Source organism: Eschrichtius robustus, chromosome 7 (genome assembly GCF_028021215.1).
Source record: "Eschrichtius robustus isolate mEscRob2 chromosome 7, mEscRob2.pri, whole genome shotgun sequence".
Classification (NCBI taxonomy): domain Eukaryota; kingdom Metazoa; phylum Chordata; class Mammalia; order Artiodactyla; family Eschrichtiidae; genus Eschrichtius; species Eschrichtius robustus.
The window spans coordinates 130,806,619-130,826,946 of record NC_090830.1 but is presented as its reverse complement, the minus strand read 5'-3'; the positions used below and the strand labels follow the sequence as shown (position 1 = coordinate 130,826,946).

Below are 20,328 nucleotides of genomic sequence, written 5' to 3'. Positions count from 1 at the left end.
CTCCTACTTGTGTCAGTTAGGTTCGGTCAGGGGAGCAGAGACACCACGAGGTCATGGAGTAGGGCTTTATTATAGGAATCTGACCGTATGTAGTTGTGGGAAAAGCTGAGGGAGGGGCGGAAAGGTCTGGAAGGGGTGCTGGAGGATCAGCACTCACCAAGCAGTCTATCAGAGAGCGCAGGCGTCCAGACACCAAAGGACTGCAAAGGGAAGCTGGGGAGAGGCCTCTGTGCAGCTGCGGTCCTGTCAGTCTGCAGCCACCCATCTGGTGGTGGGCCTCAGGGCCAAGAGTCAGAAAGAAATGCTAGATGCAGGTCAGAAGAAAGCAAGGAACCCATCAGACACCTCTGCTGCCATCCATCACTGCACCTGACATCCAACAAAGCTCGGAGAGTAATGGCCATCCCAGTCTGTGTATGTTCCTCTTTGGGCCAACTCTAACCTGGAAACAGGCAGGCTAGGGGATGCTGGGAAACGTAGTTCTCAGCTTAACCTAGGCAACACAGCACAGTCCACCAGACTCCTTTAATTAAATATAGAATACTTAACGTTATTACTCACATCTTTGGGGAGACTGTACATTTTAATCATAATTACATGATACATATTTCATGGTATATATCTTTGTCATATAATTAGGAATAAAAAATGCAATCTCAAAAAGATGCTAAATAATTCAAATGGCTGAGGATGTGATTAAAGCCTTGACTGAAATATGGTCAGAAGGTAACTCAAGGTCTTCAAGCATGATCTCCCAAGAAACATGTCACAATCAGGTATTTTTAAAAGTGCATTGAAATGGAAACACCCCAAAAGAAAAAAAATTTATATGGCTTTTAAATATGGGGTGAAAACCTAAAGAATATATCCACCTCAAGTTACAATCTGGCAAAAAATATTTTAGCCAGTTTATGAAATCAATATCCTTTCTTCTCTGGCCACTGCTAAGACAATGGCATTCATCTCACTCATTCATTTTGAAAATATCTTCATTTTTTCAAACCCCTGAGGTTAGGGACTATGTATGCTATGTTACTTCTAAAGGCCCTCACAGCACCTAATACAAGGGCATAGGCACTTGGGGAAAAATCTCTGGACAAATTTCAATCTAGTTCCACATTTACTGCATTCACTTCATACAAAGCACTGTTTGGTGCCAGGGAGCTGCGAGCAAAGGGGTTCCTGACCTCTAGGGGCTCATAAACCGGTATAAGAAACTACTCATGCACAAAATTTACTCTGAAAATAGAAATAGATGGGGCTTTGATAAGTGCTGTCGCTGAAATACAAGAAAGTATGCTTTGGGGAACATAGGAAGAGGTGAGATTAATGTGATACATAGGGAATGTAGGAAGGTGTCTTGCAGGAGGTGGGAACAGGCCTTGAAGAGTAATCCTTCAAAAGAAGGATTTTGTGTGTGGATTTTGTACATGTGCGTGTGCGTGCGTGAGAGAGAAAGAGAGGAGATAAGCACGGAGGAGGAAAGAGTACAGTTGAAGATAAATTGAGGAACTTGTTGGGGATAAATTAGGCATGACTTCCCAGTGGATCAACTTAAATATTCTCCGTGCTTCTCCCTCAACCTACAGCAAAGTCAGTGCCCATGGCTTCCATCATTATATCCTCAAACTCAGTAAGAAACACTTCTATCAAGAGTTACATCCTAGGTTTAATGAACTCACATCCTGTGAAGGAAACTGGAAACTCTTAGATGGGTCAAACAAACTCTTGTATCCACAAACTACACTCCCCCCACCTCTGGCTGTCATTCATGTAGCATACATACATTTATTATGCTACAGGTGGTTTCCTCACTGTAAAATAACATCACTCTCATTTGTTTGTTGTGAGAGGGAACACTATTGAAGGAAATAGTGGAAAAAAACTATGGAAAAAATAGTGTCCTTTAGAAGCGATGATTATCGAGTCATTTACGGATTCTAAGCAGGAAGAGGTAAAACATTTCAATTTTTCTTATTTCAAAACTTCATCCACTGAAATACTTAAATATAACAAGTCCATACTTGCAGAAGCTGAGAACCTTTGCCTTTCGAAAGGAAAGAGACATCAGGTCAGGCCACGTCAGCACGGGGATGAGCCTCAGAGACTGGCCTTTCAGAAAGAGGTGGAGCCTCAAGTCCCTCACGCACCCCAGGACACCCAGCTAACTGGGCCAGACCTCGGTTTCCTGACGTCTAGCCCAAGAAGTTGTATTTCAGGGTAGAAATTTTGCTTCAATATTTTCCCAACATGTTCCTCTTCAAAGTTACTAGACTTGAAAAATCTATACACCATCCAAATAATCAGCTTACTAAGATGCATTTTTTACAATCCAGTGGTGCCCACAAACACCTACTGTCTTCTGAATCTCCAGAGGTATGTTCTGCTTAAATGTGAGCTGGGCCCAAAGTGAGGACAAGGGCATCTCCTAAGCTACTGCCTGGCACAGTGCATGTGTTTTTGTTTTAATTACTGGAAGTAAAATGTGCTATCTCACTGTGCCCTCAAAAGGCCCAATTATTATGGCATAACGCAGGCCACGTCAGAGCCAATGCTTGGTCTTCAGGCATGCGACGGGCTGATTTATCCATTGCCACCCCCATCGCCTGGACCAATGGCACAATGGCGCCCCAAGCATCTATTTCAAAAACCCACCAATGGCCTTATTTTCCTAAGTCAACTTTTGCACAAATGGCTTTATCTGCCTATTGATTGAAGGAAAGGAGAGAGGGAAAGAGGAAGAAGGAAGTGAGAGAGGAACAAAGGAACAACAAAAAAAAGTGGACTATATGGTCTGAATTACAAATCTGCATGATTAGCTATAAGCAGTGGCCAACAGAAGACCCTGAAGGGTGTGCCATGGTAACCTTCCGCCTGGCACAGGCTTCAGATCCCCGAGGGTTATGACGCTGTTGTGAGAGATCCCTGATATTTTTTCCAGCAAGAAATTGGCAGTGATGGACGATTACATTACAAGAACAGCCATGATGCCATGTTTTCTGTGAGGCCCTCAACATTATGAAGCTTTTCAGATCTCAGTTCTCCAGGTGCCCAAGGAGTTGGGATACCCATCATTCAGTAAGTTCCCACACATGTCAGACAAGGCTTGTTTCAAACTGGTTTCTTCAGTTTCCAGTTCCTGACCTCTAACTATATTTCTCGAGAGCCAATAAAAACAAAGATGAATCCCCTTCTCCCAAAAGTAATGACAACTCCACCCACATATATTATAGGCTTAGCCTCTGGCACAGCTGTCACTCCCTCCAACATGTCCACTTCCCTCTCCTGCCAGGTTCTTCTCCGGAGTTGCCAAAAAAGCAGAACCTTTCACAGGCATTTTTGTCCCTTTAATTGCAAATCTACAATTAGCTGCTCAAGGCAACAAGTATTAAAAATAACTTTCCCTAATCTTATTTTTCTTCTCATCCACTCCACAAGAAGCTCTAATCAGGGAGAAACCAGTCCAGATTAAAAAGATGAAATCAATCAGGAAGGTTGGCAAAACAGGTCTAAACACTGGCCAAAAGAGGTAACAGGAATAATCCCCTCTTCCAAGCTCTATTCATTTTGGATCGATAATGAATAAGAAAACCTTTTCTGAAATTTGGACTCTAGTCAAATTAAAATTTTGCCTTGATAGCCCAATTTAAATTTCCGCTTAGTCTTACTATTTCCCAAGTAATCCCAAGAGGCTAGTTTTTCTCTGTTTTCACAGGCTTGTCCTCAAACTGTTTTCACTATTTTCAGCCAAAAAGTGTTTCTTTATAAATATTTAATGTGCCCAACGCTGGTAATGCGGATGGTTATTCTACTGCTTCCAGGCAGAAGTCCTGTTCAAAGTACAGACCAAATATTACTACTATTATTAGCAATATTACTACTATTATATGCTGATTTCCATAAAGGAGTCTTCCTTCAAGAACTAAACATGTTCCCTCTGATCTCATTTGCTTTTCCTCCTAAGACAAGTCAATTTATCACAAATTCTGATAGTGAAGTCCAAATAAATGAGATTTCTCTTTCTCTTCAACAGCTTCAGATTTGAGTCCAAAACGAAACTCTGGATAACGCCTGGCAGGCACAAGCACAGGATGTTTTGAAATGGCACAAATGGTAGGTCTTATTGCAAAGCACAGGTGAAGCCCAACATTTAACAGAGCACATTCCGTTAACATAAGTAAAGTAAGCAAGGAAATACCAAGCTCTGAATAAACAGTGCCCATTCTAACTTGTGCTGGTAACTGAGGTCCATGTTCACCTGATGAACAGCAGCAACTAAGGGCAACGATCACGGTCACAGCCTAATGGGTAACATCCTTGCCCCCCGTTCCACGACCACCTTCACGTTAGTCACATACGGAAAGCTGTGCTTCTCCACAGTATCACCAGCGATCTTGAACTACCAGTGAACCCAGCCGGAGGGCCGCTTCTACACCCAAAGCTTGAAGGCAAACGTTGCCATTGTTCCCAACAAGGGCATTTCTTTAAATGGAGAATGCTAATAACTGACTGCCATGTTAAGCTGTGAACTAATGAAAAAAACTGAAGGATTTCTGTCTGGCAATTCAGTAAGAATGTTAGGGCTTACCGGCTGAGGACATATGGGTAATGTAACACTAAAGACAAATCATCTGGGCTCTTTAAGAATACATGGCTGACGCTAAGAAAATCTTCAAGAGCCAAGTATTTTGAGAATTATGAAATGATGTTATAACAAGGTCAGGAGTCTAGGTACATAGGTTTTAAATTACTGCAATAGTCTATAACAGAGTCCTATAAAGGGATGAAAGGTACTTCGTTACCACATTGGAAAAGCAAACTTAGGTGCTTCTGAGACCAGTAGGTATAATTTGTACGGCTTCCTCAGGTTTGTGTTAACTGCACAAAGTTAGCTAGGATGGTCAGAGGTGAAAGAATATTTCTTGGGAAATTAGTTAATGAAAGAAACCACTGGAAATGAGCCTTCAATGACTTCAGTCTGACACCCTGCTCAGTAAAGCAAAGCATTTCTTTTTCCATTTCTCTATTCAAGTCAGGTGACTGGAAAAGTCATCCCACCAGTGGTGTATTCAAACAAAGCAAAACAAAATAACACCAATTGCTTTTCATTTAAAGTAAGTTCTGAGAGCTGGTTGCCAAATCCTGAGTTATACTAAACAAGCAGGCTAACTCATGCGTGTTCCCCCAATTATAGCTCTCTATAAACCACAGTAGACTCCAGTTTTTACGTTCAGATTTCTTTACATCAGGACACAAAATAATTCCCAACTAAGAAGCCAATGCCCCACGACAACTCCATGACAAGTTCTGTGGGTATCCGTCAAAAATGAAAGCACTGTTGCAAGACACCACTGATCAAGGGAAAAGTGCCTTTGTACGTAATGGTCCAATCGGTATTTGTGGCCACCAGGCTCCGCAGCTCTCATCTCTCTTAGCGCTAGTCCCAAAGCAACGTAGCCAGGTGCCACTTTGAAAGGAAAACTGCTGCAACTAGTCCTAATAGCTTAAATCAGTATTTTCCCAAGTGAAAGATGGGCTACCCAGAGACATTTCAAAGACTGAGGAGGGGAAGTCACAGGAGAGAAGAACCATGAAACTAGAGCTATGGTTTCCTTCCTGGATGGCAACAAGGATGTTTTAGTACACCTAATCTACTGGATACTATTAACACACTCAACTATTTTCTTGGGGAAAGAACCACCACTGTTAGATTACGCAGTTTTCACCCTTGAAGACCCAACACATCAGAGAACTGGTATTCCTTTTGTCATAGTGACTGATCTCACAGTTCAAGAAAGGGGGGCACTCAGAGGGGCTTTCCTGACAGTCCAGGGGTTAAGACTCCACACTTCCACTGTAGGGGACACGGGTGTGATCCCTGCTCGAGGAACTATGACCCTGCATGCAGCCCACAGCATAGCCTAAAAAAAAACCCCTTTCCTTCTACATCTTATTAACAACACCTGATGTCAAATAGGGGTCGGTTCATTCCAGAATAGAAAACAGTATACCATTTATGCAAATTTTTAGAAACATATATAGGCAGACCTCGTTTTATCACGCTTCACTTTACTGTACTTGGCAGATGTTGCAGTTTTTTTCTTTTACAATTTGAAGATTTGTGGCAACCCTATCTGTGCCATTTTTCCAACAGCAGTTGCTTACTTCATGTCTGTGTCCCATTTTGGTAATTCTCACAATATTCCAAACTTTTTCATTATTACTATGTTATGGTGATCTATAATCAGTGATCTTTGATAATACTCTTGCAAAAAGATTACAGCTCACTGAAGGCTCAAATGATGGCTAGCATTTTTTTAGCAATAAAGTAACTAAGGTATGTACATCGTATTTTTAGACATGATGCTATTGCACACTTAACAGACTACAGTCTAAACATAACTTTTATATGCACTGCAAAACCAGACAACTTGTGTCAGTCCTTTATTGCTATACTCACTTTATCGCGGTGGTCTGTACCAAACCAACAATACCTCCGAGGTCTGCCTGTATATGGATACTTCACAAGCATAAAGGCATAAGTGAGTACAATACTTAAGAATGGAAAACGGAAATGTGGTGAGACAGGGGTACAAATGAGGCTTCAAATATGTGCAATGTTTTATTTTAAAACAAAGGGAAGTAAATATGACAAAATATTAACATTTTAAAATCTGGATGGTGGGTTTATAGATGTGATTCTCTTGAGTTTTTCTGAATGTTTGAAACAGTTGATAAATGTTTTTAAAAAGATGAATATACTGACAAATTTAAGAACTTGGAATCCCACAGATAATCTAAGAAGATTAATTTATGGAAAAGAAAAGAACCTGAAAAGTCAGCTAATAACTGAGAGCAATGGATTGAATACTTTTTCATCCTAAGAAAGTGATGACTGTGTCAGGCATGACCTAATCAACATTTTATATATTCATTTATAACTCCATGAGTTAGGTATTACGTTCATTTCACAGATGAGGAAACTGTTACTCAGAAATTAACTTGGCCAGTGATGCAATGAATTAAACAGCAAAGTTGGGATTCAAAGCCAGGTTCAAAGGCTAAACTCCAAGATTCAGGCTGTCTCATATGAATTTCCCCCAGAACAAAGGAGTTCCCCCCACAACTAACATACCTTTAAGTTTTTACACGGTGGAACTCAGAACCAGACATTGCAGCCACCAGAACATTCCCATCTACCTGTCAGAATTCCCAGTGAAGGTCAGCTCCCCCCACATTCTTTTAAGAGTACCTTGACAGTCAGCAGTCCCTTCCTGGTGATCTGCAGGCCTTGGAAGAAGCATATAGTCTTACAAAGTGAATGAAGGGGAACGGGGGCACTGGAGGGTCTCAAGCACAGCATGATAAAAAAGAGCAAGAGTTTTAAAAGTTTCGTGTGGTATAGAGCTGCTTTTCAAATTAGAGGTGGTAAGGCATTTGTTATAAAATCCGTTCAGGGGGCCATAACCAGAATTTCCTAAAAAAAAAAAAAGAAAAAAAAAGGAAGGAAGGGAACTGATGTATCACATGTACAAAGGGCAAGTGATGCTTTACACAACTGTCACCATTGTATATACTGTACTGACCTCTGTGTGTTCTGGACCGTGGTTCAAATGTATTTCTTACTTGGGTCACAACTGAAAGGTTTGAAAGTCACTGCTCTAGAAGACAGAGGATTTAGGGCCCAGACTGGAGGCTGCTGCATTCCCCTAGATGGGCAGAGGGGACCCTTTAAGGTGGTGGGATAGTAGCAGCAAAAAGAAAAAGATTAACAGAAGAGACACTTAAAAACAGAGAAGAGAATCTGGGTAAGGGAAACCAACGAAAACGCTAAGGTGTTACACCTGGGTCATTTGAGGGGAAAGGTGGCATAATCATAAACAGGCCAACTGTGAAGAAGAGCTGGTGAAGAGGTCCACAGAAGAGGCAGTAGACACCTTTAAGGTGAGATACATTGGTTTCAAGAGACAAGAAGACATCGCGATAGAAAGACAAAAAAACTCTGCCCTCAAAACCAGGTCCCCCACATTGCTTTAATTTAGTCACCTTTTACAATACTATATTAATTCTCTTTCAGCTAAACAATGTTTTAAATTTATGCTCTGTCCTCAACCAAGTGGTTATGACTTTAAAAAGCACATAATCACACTAAAGAACCAATACCATCAGTTAGTCTCTGGCTATTACATTATTTACCATCCCAAGGGCTTCACTTTGATTTAGCATTTGATGGATAAGTACAGACGGGTCTGTCACTTGGCTGCAAGTGCGCCCGCTGACTGCATCAGCACCGGGCTCGGTGAGCTGCAGGAGCCCGGCTGCACCAGCACTACCGGCAGAGAGTCATGCCAAAAGGCGCCCGGCAGCTGCCATGCAGTCTGTGCCCGTCCCGTGAAGCTGTACAGTTGGCTCGAGGGCCCTGCTGATCCAGCGAGAGGGCACAAGGGAAATGGCAGAACTCCAACAGATCACTTTATCCAAGACTGAATCCCCAAAGTACATCAGAATAGACATAATTAAATGAGGCAGTGTGGACCTAAAGGTACAATGTCATCCCCACCAGGCCCTTGATGAAGGGAGTTTTGCTTTACAGAAGCCTTTTTATGAAGTAAATTACACTAATTACCAACATTTAAAAACATCCAACATTTAAGGGTTCTGAATCTCTGATTTATTAGACAGCATGGAATTAACAGGTTTAGGTTATTTTACAAAAAGAGCTCAAGCCGCTCATACACAGCAACTGGGCTTGCTGGGGGAAAAAACAATTCTTCAGACTACTGCAAAAGGACACAAAGACTCCTCATCCTACACACACAGTCAGTATGAAAGGGCACACAGACAAGTTTTTTGCAAGACAGAAAACAGAGAAATCCACATACTAAATAACGCGTCCACAATGACTATAACGCACCCCTTAGGGGATAAGCATGTATTTGTAGGAAGCAAAACAAAGCTTTCCATAGAGAAACCATTTTCACGAGATGATTAGGTGGACCTGCAATGAAGAAAATACATTTCAAAAGATGGGTTCAGACTTAGACTAAGTTTTCACTGAAATACTTACAAATAAAAATAAGACCTTTCTCTGTATCAGAAGAATTTTTTTTTAATATATCATGGATAAAATAAATTTCAGTAAAGGTCCAAATACCATTCAGAAACATACATTTGCAAATAATATAAATAAAAAACAAAAAGTGTGGCAACAAAAATACTATTTGGAACTACCTAGAATAGGCCAAGCTAAGTTCATGTTCTGCTTCAGGGCATTATATTGAAATGAATCTCATTCTCGCTATAATTTTTTTCTTTTTAACCTTAATCACCAGTGGCTGGGTAACTGAAATGGACATGAGAACTATATAAATGTCAGAGAAATATGTAAACCTCATTAATGTTTCCAAAAATTCATTTAGAGATAGAAACAGGTCCAAATAGATGCCTGTCTAAATGTACTGCAATTACGTTACAATTATTTTTCCAAATACACAGATATGCTCTGTCTTTTCTCAGCTCATTACTGACTCAAACAATTTGCCCTTCTGGGATCAATTGTTTGCTAATAAATAATTGTTTACAGTCACAAAATGATGTTAGGAGGTTTTCTTATTAGTTTTCCTTCTGCACCCTAATAAGATTGAAAACGAGCTGATTCCCCAGAGTCTAACCTTAACCTCGCTTTGTTTCACAGCCCAGGAAATGATGACCCATCTGCTTCAGAAAATAATGGACGGCCGAGAGGAAATATTGTTTAATTGTAGATTAACCTCCTCATGAGGCAGTCTGAAGCAGCTTTAGAATTAGCAACTATAACCAGCAAGGGAAACAAATGGCTCAAGAGCCTTTTTCTCCACCATTTAAGGTCCACAAAGAAGGCAAAGGGGGTTTTACTACCTACATTTATTCACAAACATTTACTTCCACAATGGAAACAAAAACCATCAAGGTCAAAACTGATTCTCAAAAGTGCTGTCGCTGCCCTCCAATTCTGTTTGTCCAAATACCTTTAAATGCAGCAAACCATCTCATGCACTAAAGAAAGTGTTTGTTTTTTTAAAAAAGGCAATAAAAAACCTCTTTTCCAATATTTTCAGGTTCTTATAATATTAAAATTAAAATTTTTCCCTGGTTTCTTTGTTAAAAGTAATAAATCCACCATTGGGGAGTACGAATTGTTTTATTATCATCAACATGGCACTTAAGTAAATGAAATCTTGTCAAGTACATGGTGACCTACAAGTTCAAAAGAAAAAAGAACAGCATGAGATCAAAATGGCCAGCCAGGACAAGAGATACAAAAGTGAGAGATTAAATGCAAACACAGCCCTTTATCCAACAGGCTTCACATGCTAAGTCTGTTCTAAAGTCAAACCTGTAAAAGCACACATGATATTGAGTATTTAATACTCTGCCCCCTCTCAGGGACTCAACCAATTTAGCAAGGGGACTCTATACCATTCTAACTCAGAGAGGTACAGAAATCCTGAAAACAGTCAGGTATTCCATAAATATTTACTGAGGACTTCCTTCCAGGGCCTGAGTAGACAGGGACAAGGAACAGGACAAAGACTCTTGGGGGTTGGTATTTTATGGTTAAACAAGTGCCTAAGTATCAGGTGTCCCTTAAGCCTGGAAGCCTGGTGCAGGTAATTAAGTAAAAAGCTTTGCCCTAGGTACCAAAAAATGGAAATGGTTCCTCTCTGTCAGCAGTTACAACCAAGAGCCAAAGACATCTATGAAAATTTCAAAACTAAGGAAATCTGCTATTGCAGGCAAGGCCATATTACTCTGAATTTCCAGTAAGACCTGAAGGTCATTCATTTTGTGTAAATATTAAAGAAACAACCTCTGTGGAGAGGGAAGATTTTTGGTAGTTCAAATTCTTAAATATCTTAAATAGAATTTGCTAAAATAAATTATTCTTGAATTCTTCAACTTAATTTTGAAGCAATGAGTTAGTAATAACTCCAGAGATTCAAATAATAGTGCCTATTCAAGAAGAATGAGAGTTTGACATTCTTCTCTACAAAACAACTAGGCACAATTTTATCCATCAGACGTCTATCAACCTACGGATATTGAAAGCTTGGGAGAACAAGATAAAATCAACTCCAACCCTAGAGTCAGCTGTAATATCGAGCAGGCATCAACAATGCTATTCATGAATTTAGAAAAATTAATAAATCCTGGGGTGAATGCAAGAAAAGGCTCAAATACAGGTGAAGCATACTCACTTGGGTTTTGTTTCTGCATCTGTCACTTGGCGAATGAAGATACCATCTTCGGGATGTTCCGTGTCATCCATTTCATACATATACGATGATGCTATTGCAAGTGTAGTCCCATCGTTACTGAAGGCGAGTGACGCAATGCTGGTGGGGTACCGATGGAACTGGCACAATCGCTTTTTGTTAAATGGATCCCAAATATTTACAAATCCATCAGAACCACCTGCAAGTAATTTCAAAAGAGCTACAACAGTTCTTAAAAGCAGATACAAAAATAACCATTATCTTAACCATTTTTAAGGTCACAGAAGTTACAATTTCCCCAGGGAGTACTATGTCAGATTTTCTTCCCTTTAAATATCATAAAAAGCAAGCACAATTTTTTAAAACTCTGCCCAAGTATAAACGTGCAGTGTTCAATTAATAGCAAAATGATGTTATCTTAACAACTAGATACAGGTTAGCGTACCTGTGGCAAAGGTATTGTGGATGTTGTGAAACGAAATGGCGTTGACTGGGTAAATTTGCTCAATATTATTTTCTTTTAGTCTGTGACACTTGAAGGCATACTTCTTCTTCTGTACCTCAGGGCTTGGGTCCAAGTACTCAACTGCCACTCGGCCTTCAATAGAGCTTAATACATAACCCTGAAAGGAAATCAGAGGACAAAAATGGTGAATCCAGCTTCCAAAGCAAGGCCTGGATTCTCAAATTCAACCCAATTCCCAAATTCAGCCCACAGTAAAGACAGATGATTATTTTTAAAATGAAAAGAGAATACAGCCAGGTTTTAACCACATGTTTAAACTGTACTAACATAGTTAAGATCACTCCAAAAATTTAAGAACACTTATACCTGTTTTATCACAAGTAAATAAATAAAAGGCCACCATCATTTGCCTTCTTCATTCTACCAGTACCCTGCACACTGCAATCAAAAATGTTGAGTTATTCTGTCAAACCTCAACAAGAATTTTAAAGTGTTTCAATATCATTTATTTGTTGTCCTGTCCAGAAGGGGACTCGAATTCATTCCATCAGCTGGAATATATTTTTCTTTGCTCTACGCCTCCTCACCTCTAACAACTCGAAGAGAATTGTGTCTCCTTCACTGAGGGTACCAATAATCCAAACCAAGTGGAAAACCAGCCTTCCATCTTGGTCATCCTGCCTCTCGCATTTAACTACAGCAAGTCAAGTGTACACACAAACCACAGAGATTTTCAGCGATGTTCAAAAGTGGCTTATAATTTCAAACCTTTCCTCACTTTGCCTCGAAATAGTATGTCAAAGAAAGTAAGAGATGAAGATAAATATGAAATCTATATATTTTTTTTAATTCTTCAAGGTATGAAAAAGATTTACTCCTAAAAAACTGCTTATGGAGAAAAAAAAAATCAGTAAAATGTTACTTTTAAACTTCCATTATAAACTGGAAATAAACTCCGACGGAAAATTTTAGATAGAAGACATAATAACATTCATAAATGCAAACATATTTTAATCATGCACTTAAATCTCTAAAGTTTCACATAACTGCAATTCCTTATCTTCAATGGAAATTCACAATATCCTGAGAAGAAGAATTGTGATCACCATTTGAGGTACTAGCCTTCTGACAAGCACTAAAGGATAGCCATTAGATTCCAAAAATATCCACTGTTTTTAATGACTTTTCCTCTTGTAAAATTCCTACAGCAGCTGACCCCACCACCAACTTCCCTTCAAACTTTAAGGATTTGGGGAGGAAAGGGCAGATTAATGAAGTGTCATCTCATCTAGTAATGATGATGGAAGGGTGACCTACCCTGTTCGTCATTATATGAGGGACAACGCCTCTCTACCCTCAATGGCATTCTTTTAAAAAAGAAAAATCCAAGTTCTGCCAGCAGACTGACTAAACTCTATTAGCATTAGGGTACAAAGAGGCGCAAAAAAAAAAAGAAAAAGAGAGAGAGAAAACAGCAAATTCCATAATCCTAAATTTCCAGGTTTAAATTTGAATTTGCTGGTCTGTAAATTAACATACCTGCAAAGCTCTCTCTGATTACTGTACACCTGTCAAGCATCCTGCACTAGGATCACCAAGGAATCTGAAAACCTCTACTCAAACCCCTGGCAGATTACTTATCCTCTCTGAACATCAAAGCTTTCTCTAAAATTGAGTTAACATACCACCTTTTAACAAAAGGCTATCAAAAATTTACAACAACAAATTCTAAATCTAAATCTAACAAATTCTAAATCACTACTCAAAAAAAAAAAGCAAAGCTTTAAAAGGCAGTGACCAAATCATTATCATATAAGATCCTCTTATTTTCAAATTCCCCAGGCACAGGGAGGAGAGGTCAGTACCTGCTTGTTTGGAAATGCTCGTATGCAGCGAGTCTGGTACTTGAGGCTGGACTCCCGGCGCTGCTGCACGTAGCCCATGTTCCGTAAGTCCCACACCAACACTCTGCGGCCTGCGGTGCCCACAATCAGCCGGTCTCCGGACACTGAGAGGGTATACACCTTTCAAGAAAGACCAAAACTTGCTGAAAATCATCTGCTTGCCTGCAAATGGCATTTCGCACCAAAATAAAGTCCATTAATCATAAAACCATAAAAAAGTTAGCTGATCAGGTTCACAAACACAGGTACAAAATTTTAAGTGCTACAGTTACACAAACCAATTGACACAAAATAATAAACACAAGATATTCTTAATACTTAACCAAGTATCACATAATGAACATTCTAGTTAACTCTCCGAAAGCATCTTTGAAACAATTCTCTTCGTCACTAAAACAAGTTAAATTATTAAACAATTTTTACAGTCCTCTTGTTTCATTCAGTGACAATATAAAATTGTAGAAAATACTCAAAAAGGAGATAATAAAGCCATAAAAACAATTCAAGATACCTTTCAATGGGCTTCTGGTTTTTCATAAAACAATCATTTTCAAAGTTATTTTTCTATGACCACCTTTTGGAAGGATATTTCATGTTGTAACTCTAAAAATCTTGACTCTCCCAGCTGTCACACTGAATAAATAGGCCTTCCCAGGAAGAGTGAGAGAGCTATCATTAATTAGCTTCTTAGTTGCTTTTGGTGGCATAGGAACTCAAAATTAAAAGACAAGGATAGTGGTCTGGCATATGACAAGGCAAATTCTTATACCCTGACGTCATACTGAACACTCAAGACAGAGTTATCTTTAGGGAAAACTTAAAAAGCATTTTATTCCCTAAAAGCATCTATTTTTTTCCCCTCAAAATTCCTTTTCTTCAATATCAAAACAACTTCTACAAAACATTCCTTTAAAACAAATCACAAAATTTCCTGCAAATAAGCATTTAAAGTTACTTATTTTCAAATATGTTATCTGGGGACTAAATAGAGATAGCAAATTCATGAAAATGGTGGCAAAACGTATGTTCCGATCATATTAAATCATTTTTTTAAAGTCTAGACTTCAGGTATATAACTATGCCCTGCTCATTACTTTCAATTAATAAGCAACTCTAATCTAATATTTTAAAACCTGAAAAATCACTATAAAAAATGAAGAGGCCTCATGACATGGTAAAACATCTCTTTAACATTCAGTAATTAAACCTTATGGTTAGTAATCACTAATACGTTAACCACATACCACCAGCCCGGAGGAAAAAAACAAATTGGGTTTCACAATGTAACGACCCGATAGTCTCTACAATCTGGCCTTTAAATTCAACAGCTAATTTGACCAAGGGAAAAACAAGAAATTTTAAAGATTCAAAACAGTAGATTTAACACAAGCGTATTTCAGTAAGAGACATGTTAAGATTTACTGCTGTTTATTCAGAAAACATGTTTGCAGAAAAACAGAAATTAACTTAAGACATATGAAACACCAAATTAAAAAAAACACAGAAAGAGATCAATTTATAACAGTACAATCAGAATGGGAATTTTATCTTAAATCTTTACTATACAGGTGACACACAAGCTTCTAAAAGTGCTTTCTATCCCCACGGATCATAAATCAAGTAAAAACACTGTCATGCTACTGACTAGGTATATACATTTATCAAAGACAGTATTAAAAAAAGTGACATAATGAACCTTGCTGAACCAATAAGCAGCTTGATTCAGTGTGGCTGTCCATTATACGATATTCTGTCAGCAATTTATCACAGCTCTTAACATGTTACATACAACCATAAATCAAAACTAGAAACAATGCAATTATTTTATTCTGAACAAAGGTCTTGCCAGGAGTAGATTCGAATGTGATGTGACAAAAATAATGGCTCTTTGGATGCACTACTGTATATAATGACAGCTAACAGGAACTGAATAGTACGTTTACACTGAGGAAATAGACTCAAGTGAAGGATACCTTTCAATTGCTAAAACAATCAATCTTTAAAATTAACTACCGCCTGATAAAGTCTGATAAAGGATACAGTAAGAATGCTCAATTACACTTCCACTGTACAGATCAAAAGGTTACAATAATACACAAAGTTTCAGTTTTAAGAAGCTTCCTTCACTACAGCCTTCAAACTACATCTGTCAGTACTAAAAATAAATAAATGGTAAACACCAGGGAACATAGGCCATCTTTTTCACTAAACTTCAAATGATAACCCACTTCACCCTCTTAGTCAACTCAAGAGAAACCTCAGGTCATAAGTGAAGAGGAGTGATGCTGCATCCCGCTTCCTGGTTTGGGGCCGTCAAACCCAACTGAAGGCAATGGAACAGTCTTTGCTAAAGGACTTCTCTGCAAAGTTCAGTCTTTGCTAAAGGACTTCTCTGCAAAGTTCAGTCTTTGCTAAAGGACTTCTCTGCAAAGTTCAGTCTTTGCTAAAGGACTTCTCTGCAAAGTTCAGTCTTTGCTAAAGGACTTCTCTGCAAAGTCGCTTCTCAGCCCTAGGACTGAAAGCGTTAATACACGGAAGTGGGTTTAGGACTAGTGCTATCCAGTACAAATATGACAACTGACAGAAAATGTAGACCAAAATACCAAAATTAGTTTTCCTTCACATATTTAGCTGAGTTTGTAAAATAGACTCATCAACTCGTAACCTCTAAATTCAACATCATATTCATCATTTATCAAGTCAAACCATCCCAACGACCATAATTCCTGTTACAAATATAAAGAGCCTACCTTTTCAGGCTGAGAGAAGGTCCCAGCATTACAAGGGGTTCTGGGATCCCACAATTTAACTGTCTGATCCCAACTCCCAGTAACCATCACATTCACTTCTGGACAGTATTCAACACATCTGATAGGTGCATCATGGGTTCCAACAAGATTTTCTGCAGGAAAAAACAAACCAACAAACCACACCTAGCTTTACTAAACGAAGATTCCTCAAGTGAACAGTAGAAGGAAACATTCATTGCGCTGTAATGAATCCGCTTCCACCCACTCAATGGAAGTACTACACACAGAAAAATTTCTCCATGACTACGAGAAGTCATCCTTTCACCTCTGTTCACCTGACAGCGCATTGCTTGATTCACTGGCATGGTAATACCAAAAGCTGACTTCAGTTTCAGGTTACATTAAAATGGTGGCATATCTGTTATTTTCCTCACTTGATTCTAGATTCCTTCAAATCAGGAACCTTGTTTAACTCTACAGTTCTGACTACCTAGTATAGGTTCTGATACATGGTAGGTGCTCAAGAAATGAAATGAACCAATGAGTGGAGAACTCTGGTCGAATGGATCTGGATAAAACTTATCGCATTAAGCTGATGTTTCAAAGAAACTTATTTAAGTGGTAACAGGATTATCTGAGAGCTGGGGATGAGGAAGGCAGGGAGTCTTATGATTAACCCACTTGGTTTTCATGGTGGGTCAAATTTCTAATACACAATTTCTTTCCTCTCAATTTCAACTCTTCACCCTATCTGATTCATTCATTCAACTAACATCTACTGAATGTCTACTATGTGCCAGAATCTATACCACGTGCTGAGGATACAACAAAGAACAAACAATATGTGGCCCTGATCCTCAAAGAGGAAAACTACCTGTTTAAAAACATACTTTTGTTTCTCGTTTAAATGGTATCTCGTGAAGTTCAGCAATGACCTTCTGAGAATAAACAGCTAATTCCCTTAATTATGGTCTCTAACATCAAAAACCTTTGTTTGCTTTTCAGTGCTTTTTTTCTCCTGAGCTTTCAAACAAATAGAACCTAAACCTGCAAGCTAACTTCCCATCTAGAATAAGCTGCTAGCAAACAAAACCAAACATCTGCAGCTGTAAGTTACATGACAAAACGGCTTTCATGCAAAAGCCTCTTCTGATTGGATCCTTCTTTTTTTTTTTTTTTTTTTTTTTTGGGTAAGATATCATGCCCATCCTCTATCCGTCCTCCCACTGTCCAACTCATCCTCGTTAGTCATATCGCTGTGCCTTGCCATGTCCTTCAAGTACATCTATGTCTAACGTACGCATATACCAAAAAAAAAAACTCTCCACTAGAGAGCTCTGTGTATTCGGGTTCCATTCCAATCTCTACTCTGCTCCAAAGTCACCATAAAAATGTGGGTAAGTTATTTCGTATCTCTTAGAAATTAACTAAAAGAAAACGTGCCATCTTGTCCTTCACTCAATAAATGCAACTGAAGCATATTCTTTGCTAAACAACTATACAAGCAGGGTTAACATGGTATCCGGACAGGGTTGGCTATTTTATAATGTTAAATTTTTTAAAACCTATCTTCCTTCAGTCTAAACTAAATTAGCTTCTGAAAAGAGAACGCTGAAACATCAGCACTGTCCTGGAAAAATCCTACTGAAAGGTAGTCCACTGCGGGACCCAGTCCCCTTCTGAGGGCAAGGGAAAGGTCAAATACTTAAGTGCCACTTCACGTAAACACTGTGGATGGAGACCATGAGTTTCACTGATAAAATCCATGCATAATATTTTGTGATTGTAATTTAATGGTTATCATTTAAACGAAAAAGTCCTGAATTTAAGCCATTTTTACTTGTATCTAAGCAACTTAGGAACTAAGCAATTCAGGAACTACTCTTCATGAATAAACATTTACAAGTAAGCACTAACTAAGAAAATACTAAACTGGTAAAAACGTGGCTATGTTACCTTGATCAGTGTTCAAATCATGCATTTTCAATTGATGGTCTAATCCCCCACTCCAGGCATGTGTTGGATCCTAAAAAACAAAGTTGCAAGTCATTTAAAACTTACAGAGCTTTAAAAAGAATTTAAAAATTCCTGTTTCCACAGCCAACTATCCAGTTTATGCTCAAGACGAGAGGTACACTGGGCTCAGCTACTCATTGTAAACAAACAAAAAAAACAGTACAAAAAAATAAAGCAAATTAAGGAGCTGAGAAAACTACTACGCCAGAAAATTAAGGAAGAACTGTTCACCACGCTGGCTGACAGCCAACAGGCATTCCCATGGACTCGCAAACAGACCTTCCTTTTAACAAGGCAGCCAGATGTTACTGTCTTGTTGTGAGTTTCAAACACATTACGTCCAAAAGGTTTGCAGAGTTACGCCACTACAATCCAAGGGGAGACGGAGTTCCTGACGTCTGCAAGTCCCCAGCGCCAAAAAAACCCCACACACAAAAACAAAACCAAACAGACCAAAAAACAGTACCTGGGGCGCAAGGTAAGTGTCGGGGAAAGGGAGGGGAGCTGTCCAAATGACCCCACCGACAAAAGCCTCTGCCCAACAACGGAAAACGGACACTGTTGACCAGGAACACCATACCGAGGATATTAAAGGGGGGCAGGAGCGGAAGCGGAGGACACCTACGTAGAAAGCGCAGTCCAGGACGGCGCCGGTGTGCTGGTACTTGAGCCGCATGGAATTGGCCGGCACATCGTAGAGGCGCACGGACGTGTCCCAGGAGGAGACCAACAGGAACTGGGAGGTGTTCGGGCTGAACTTCACCGAGGAGATGCCGTCCTCGGGTGGCTGGTTCAGCTTGAACTCGTTAGAACCGGTCATCTACGGAACAAGCGACCAGTGAGAGTCCCCAAGGGTCCGGGGGCTGGACTCGCCGACGGCGGGGCAGCGAGGGGGCCCCACCAGAGCGGGGCCTAGGGAAGGCCGCCGACACGGCCTCTGCGTCTGCGCGGAACCGCCGCGCCCGCCGCGGCCCGGCCTCATCTCCCCCACCCCGCCCGCCGCCTCTCCTAAGCGCCCCAGCCGGCCGGGCCGCCGCCACCGCCACCGCACCCCTAACTCCAGCCTCCAGCGTGGCCCGCCGCGGGCTCCTGCACCCCGGCCTCCCCCGCTGGGCCTGCCGCCCCGCGTGCTCCTGAAATAAAAGAAAACCTATGGAAGAGGAACCGGTTCCCAGAGGACGGCTCCGCCAGCTCCGGGCCCGAGGTGGGAGTGGAGGGGTCCCCAGAGAGTTCGCTACTGCGCCCAGCCGCCTCTCCCCGTTACCTTAGGCTCCCTCAGAAGCAACTTCGCCGCTACTCGCCACCGCCTAGCTTCCCTCGAAGCTCTCGCGGGCCGGGCGAAGGGGGCGGAGAGGAAGTTCCAGCCAATGCCTGCCATTGGCTGATTTCAAACGCCAACGTCTCGCTCTAGGCAGCCGATTGGTCCGCCCCGGAGGCCGGGCGTCGGTCAACCCAGGCAACCTGTTCCGGCACAGAGGCGGACGACGGCTTTTCCGATCACGTGGCCTCTTTTCACCACCAGGCTGCGGCGCCAGCGGCGGTGCCGGACGAGTGAAAACTACAACTCCCAAAGAGCATCGCGCCAAGGCTACGCTCACGCCCTCGCCCGTCCGTGTGCGGCACGCTGGGAAATGTAGTCTCCCTGGGGCCGACGCCCGGCCTGTCCTCTGAATAGTAGGCGGGAAAGATGCTCTTTCCAGTTGACTCTTGGGGCCCTCCCCATCTCAGTTAATCTCTCAGACACAAGAACCTTATTTTGGTCAGTACTTTTATAGAGCTAAATTAGTCTCCCTTCCACTGCACATGCATATGCCCATGAAGTTGACCAAAACTGGAGTGGAGAAAAAAATATTTGCTCTAATGAAGTGTATATTTTGCCCTACTTTTTTCTCATTTTCCTGGACTTTCCACCTATGAACCGGGCTCTCACAATTCCC

The 20,328-nt window shown here is 40.6% G+C and overlaps 1 protein-coding gene across 2 annotated transcripts; it reads right to left on the bottom strand.

The window, feature by feature from the left end:
* Positions 1-8,648: 8,648 nt before the first annotated feature.
* BUB3 (BUB3 mitotic checkpoint protein) lies at positions 8,649-19,729 on the bottom strand. 2 transcript variants are annotated; one of them, XM_068548713.1, is made up of 8 exons: positions 19,656-19,729; positions 19,017-19,211; positions 18,332-18,401; positions 16,376-16,527; positions 13,587-13,745; positions 11,701-11,878; positions 11,238-11,454; positions 8,649-8,998 (listed from the first exon to the last, which is right to left on the bottom strand). In XM_068548713.1, exons 2-8 carry the CDS (start codon positions 19,209-19,211, stop codon positions 8,989-8,991), a joined length of 981 nt encoding a protein of 326 aa, XP_068404814.1. In that variant the 5' UTR covers positions 19,656-19,729; the 3' UTR covers positions 8,649-8,988. The 2 variants fall into 2 exon arrangements, with proteins under 2 accessions (XP_068404814.1, XP_068404815.1); XM_068548714.1 differs by lacking the exon at positions 8,649-8,998 and adding an exon at positions 10,162-10,236 and having other exon boundaries at positions 19,656-19,675.
* Positions 19,730-20,328: the final 599 nt, after the last annotated feature.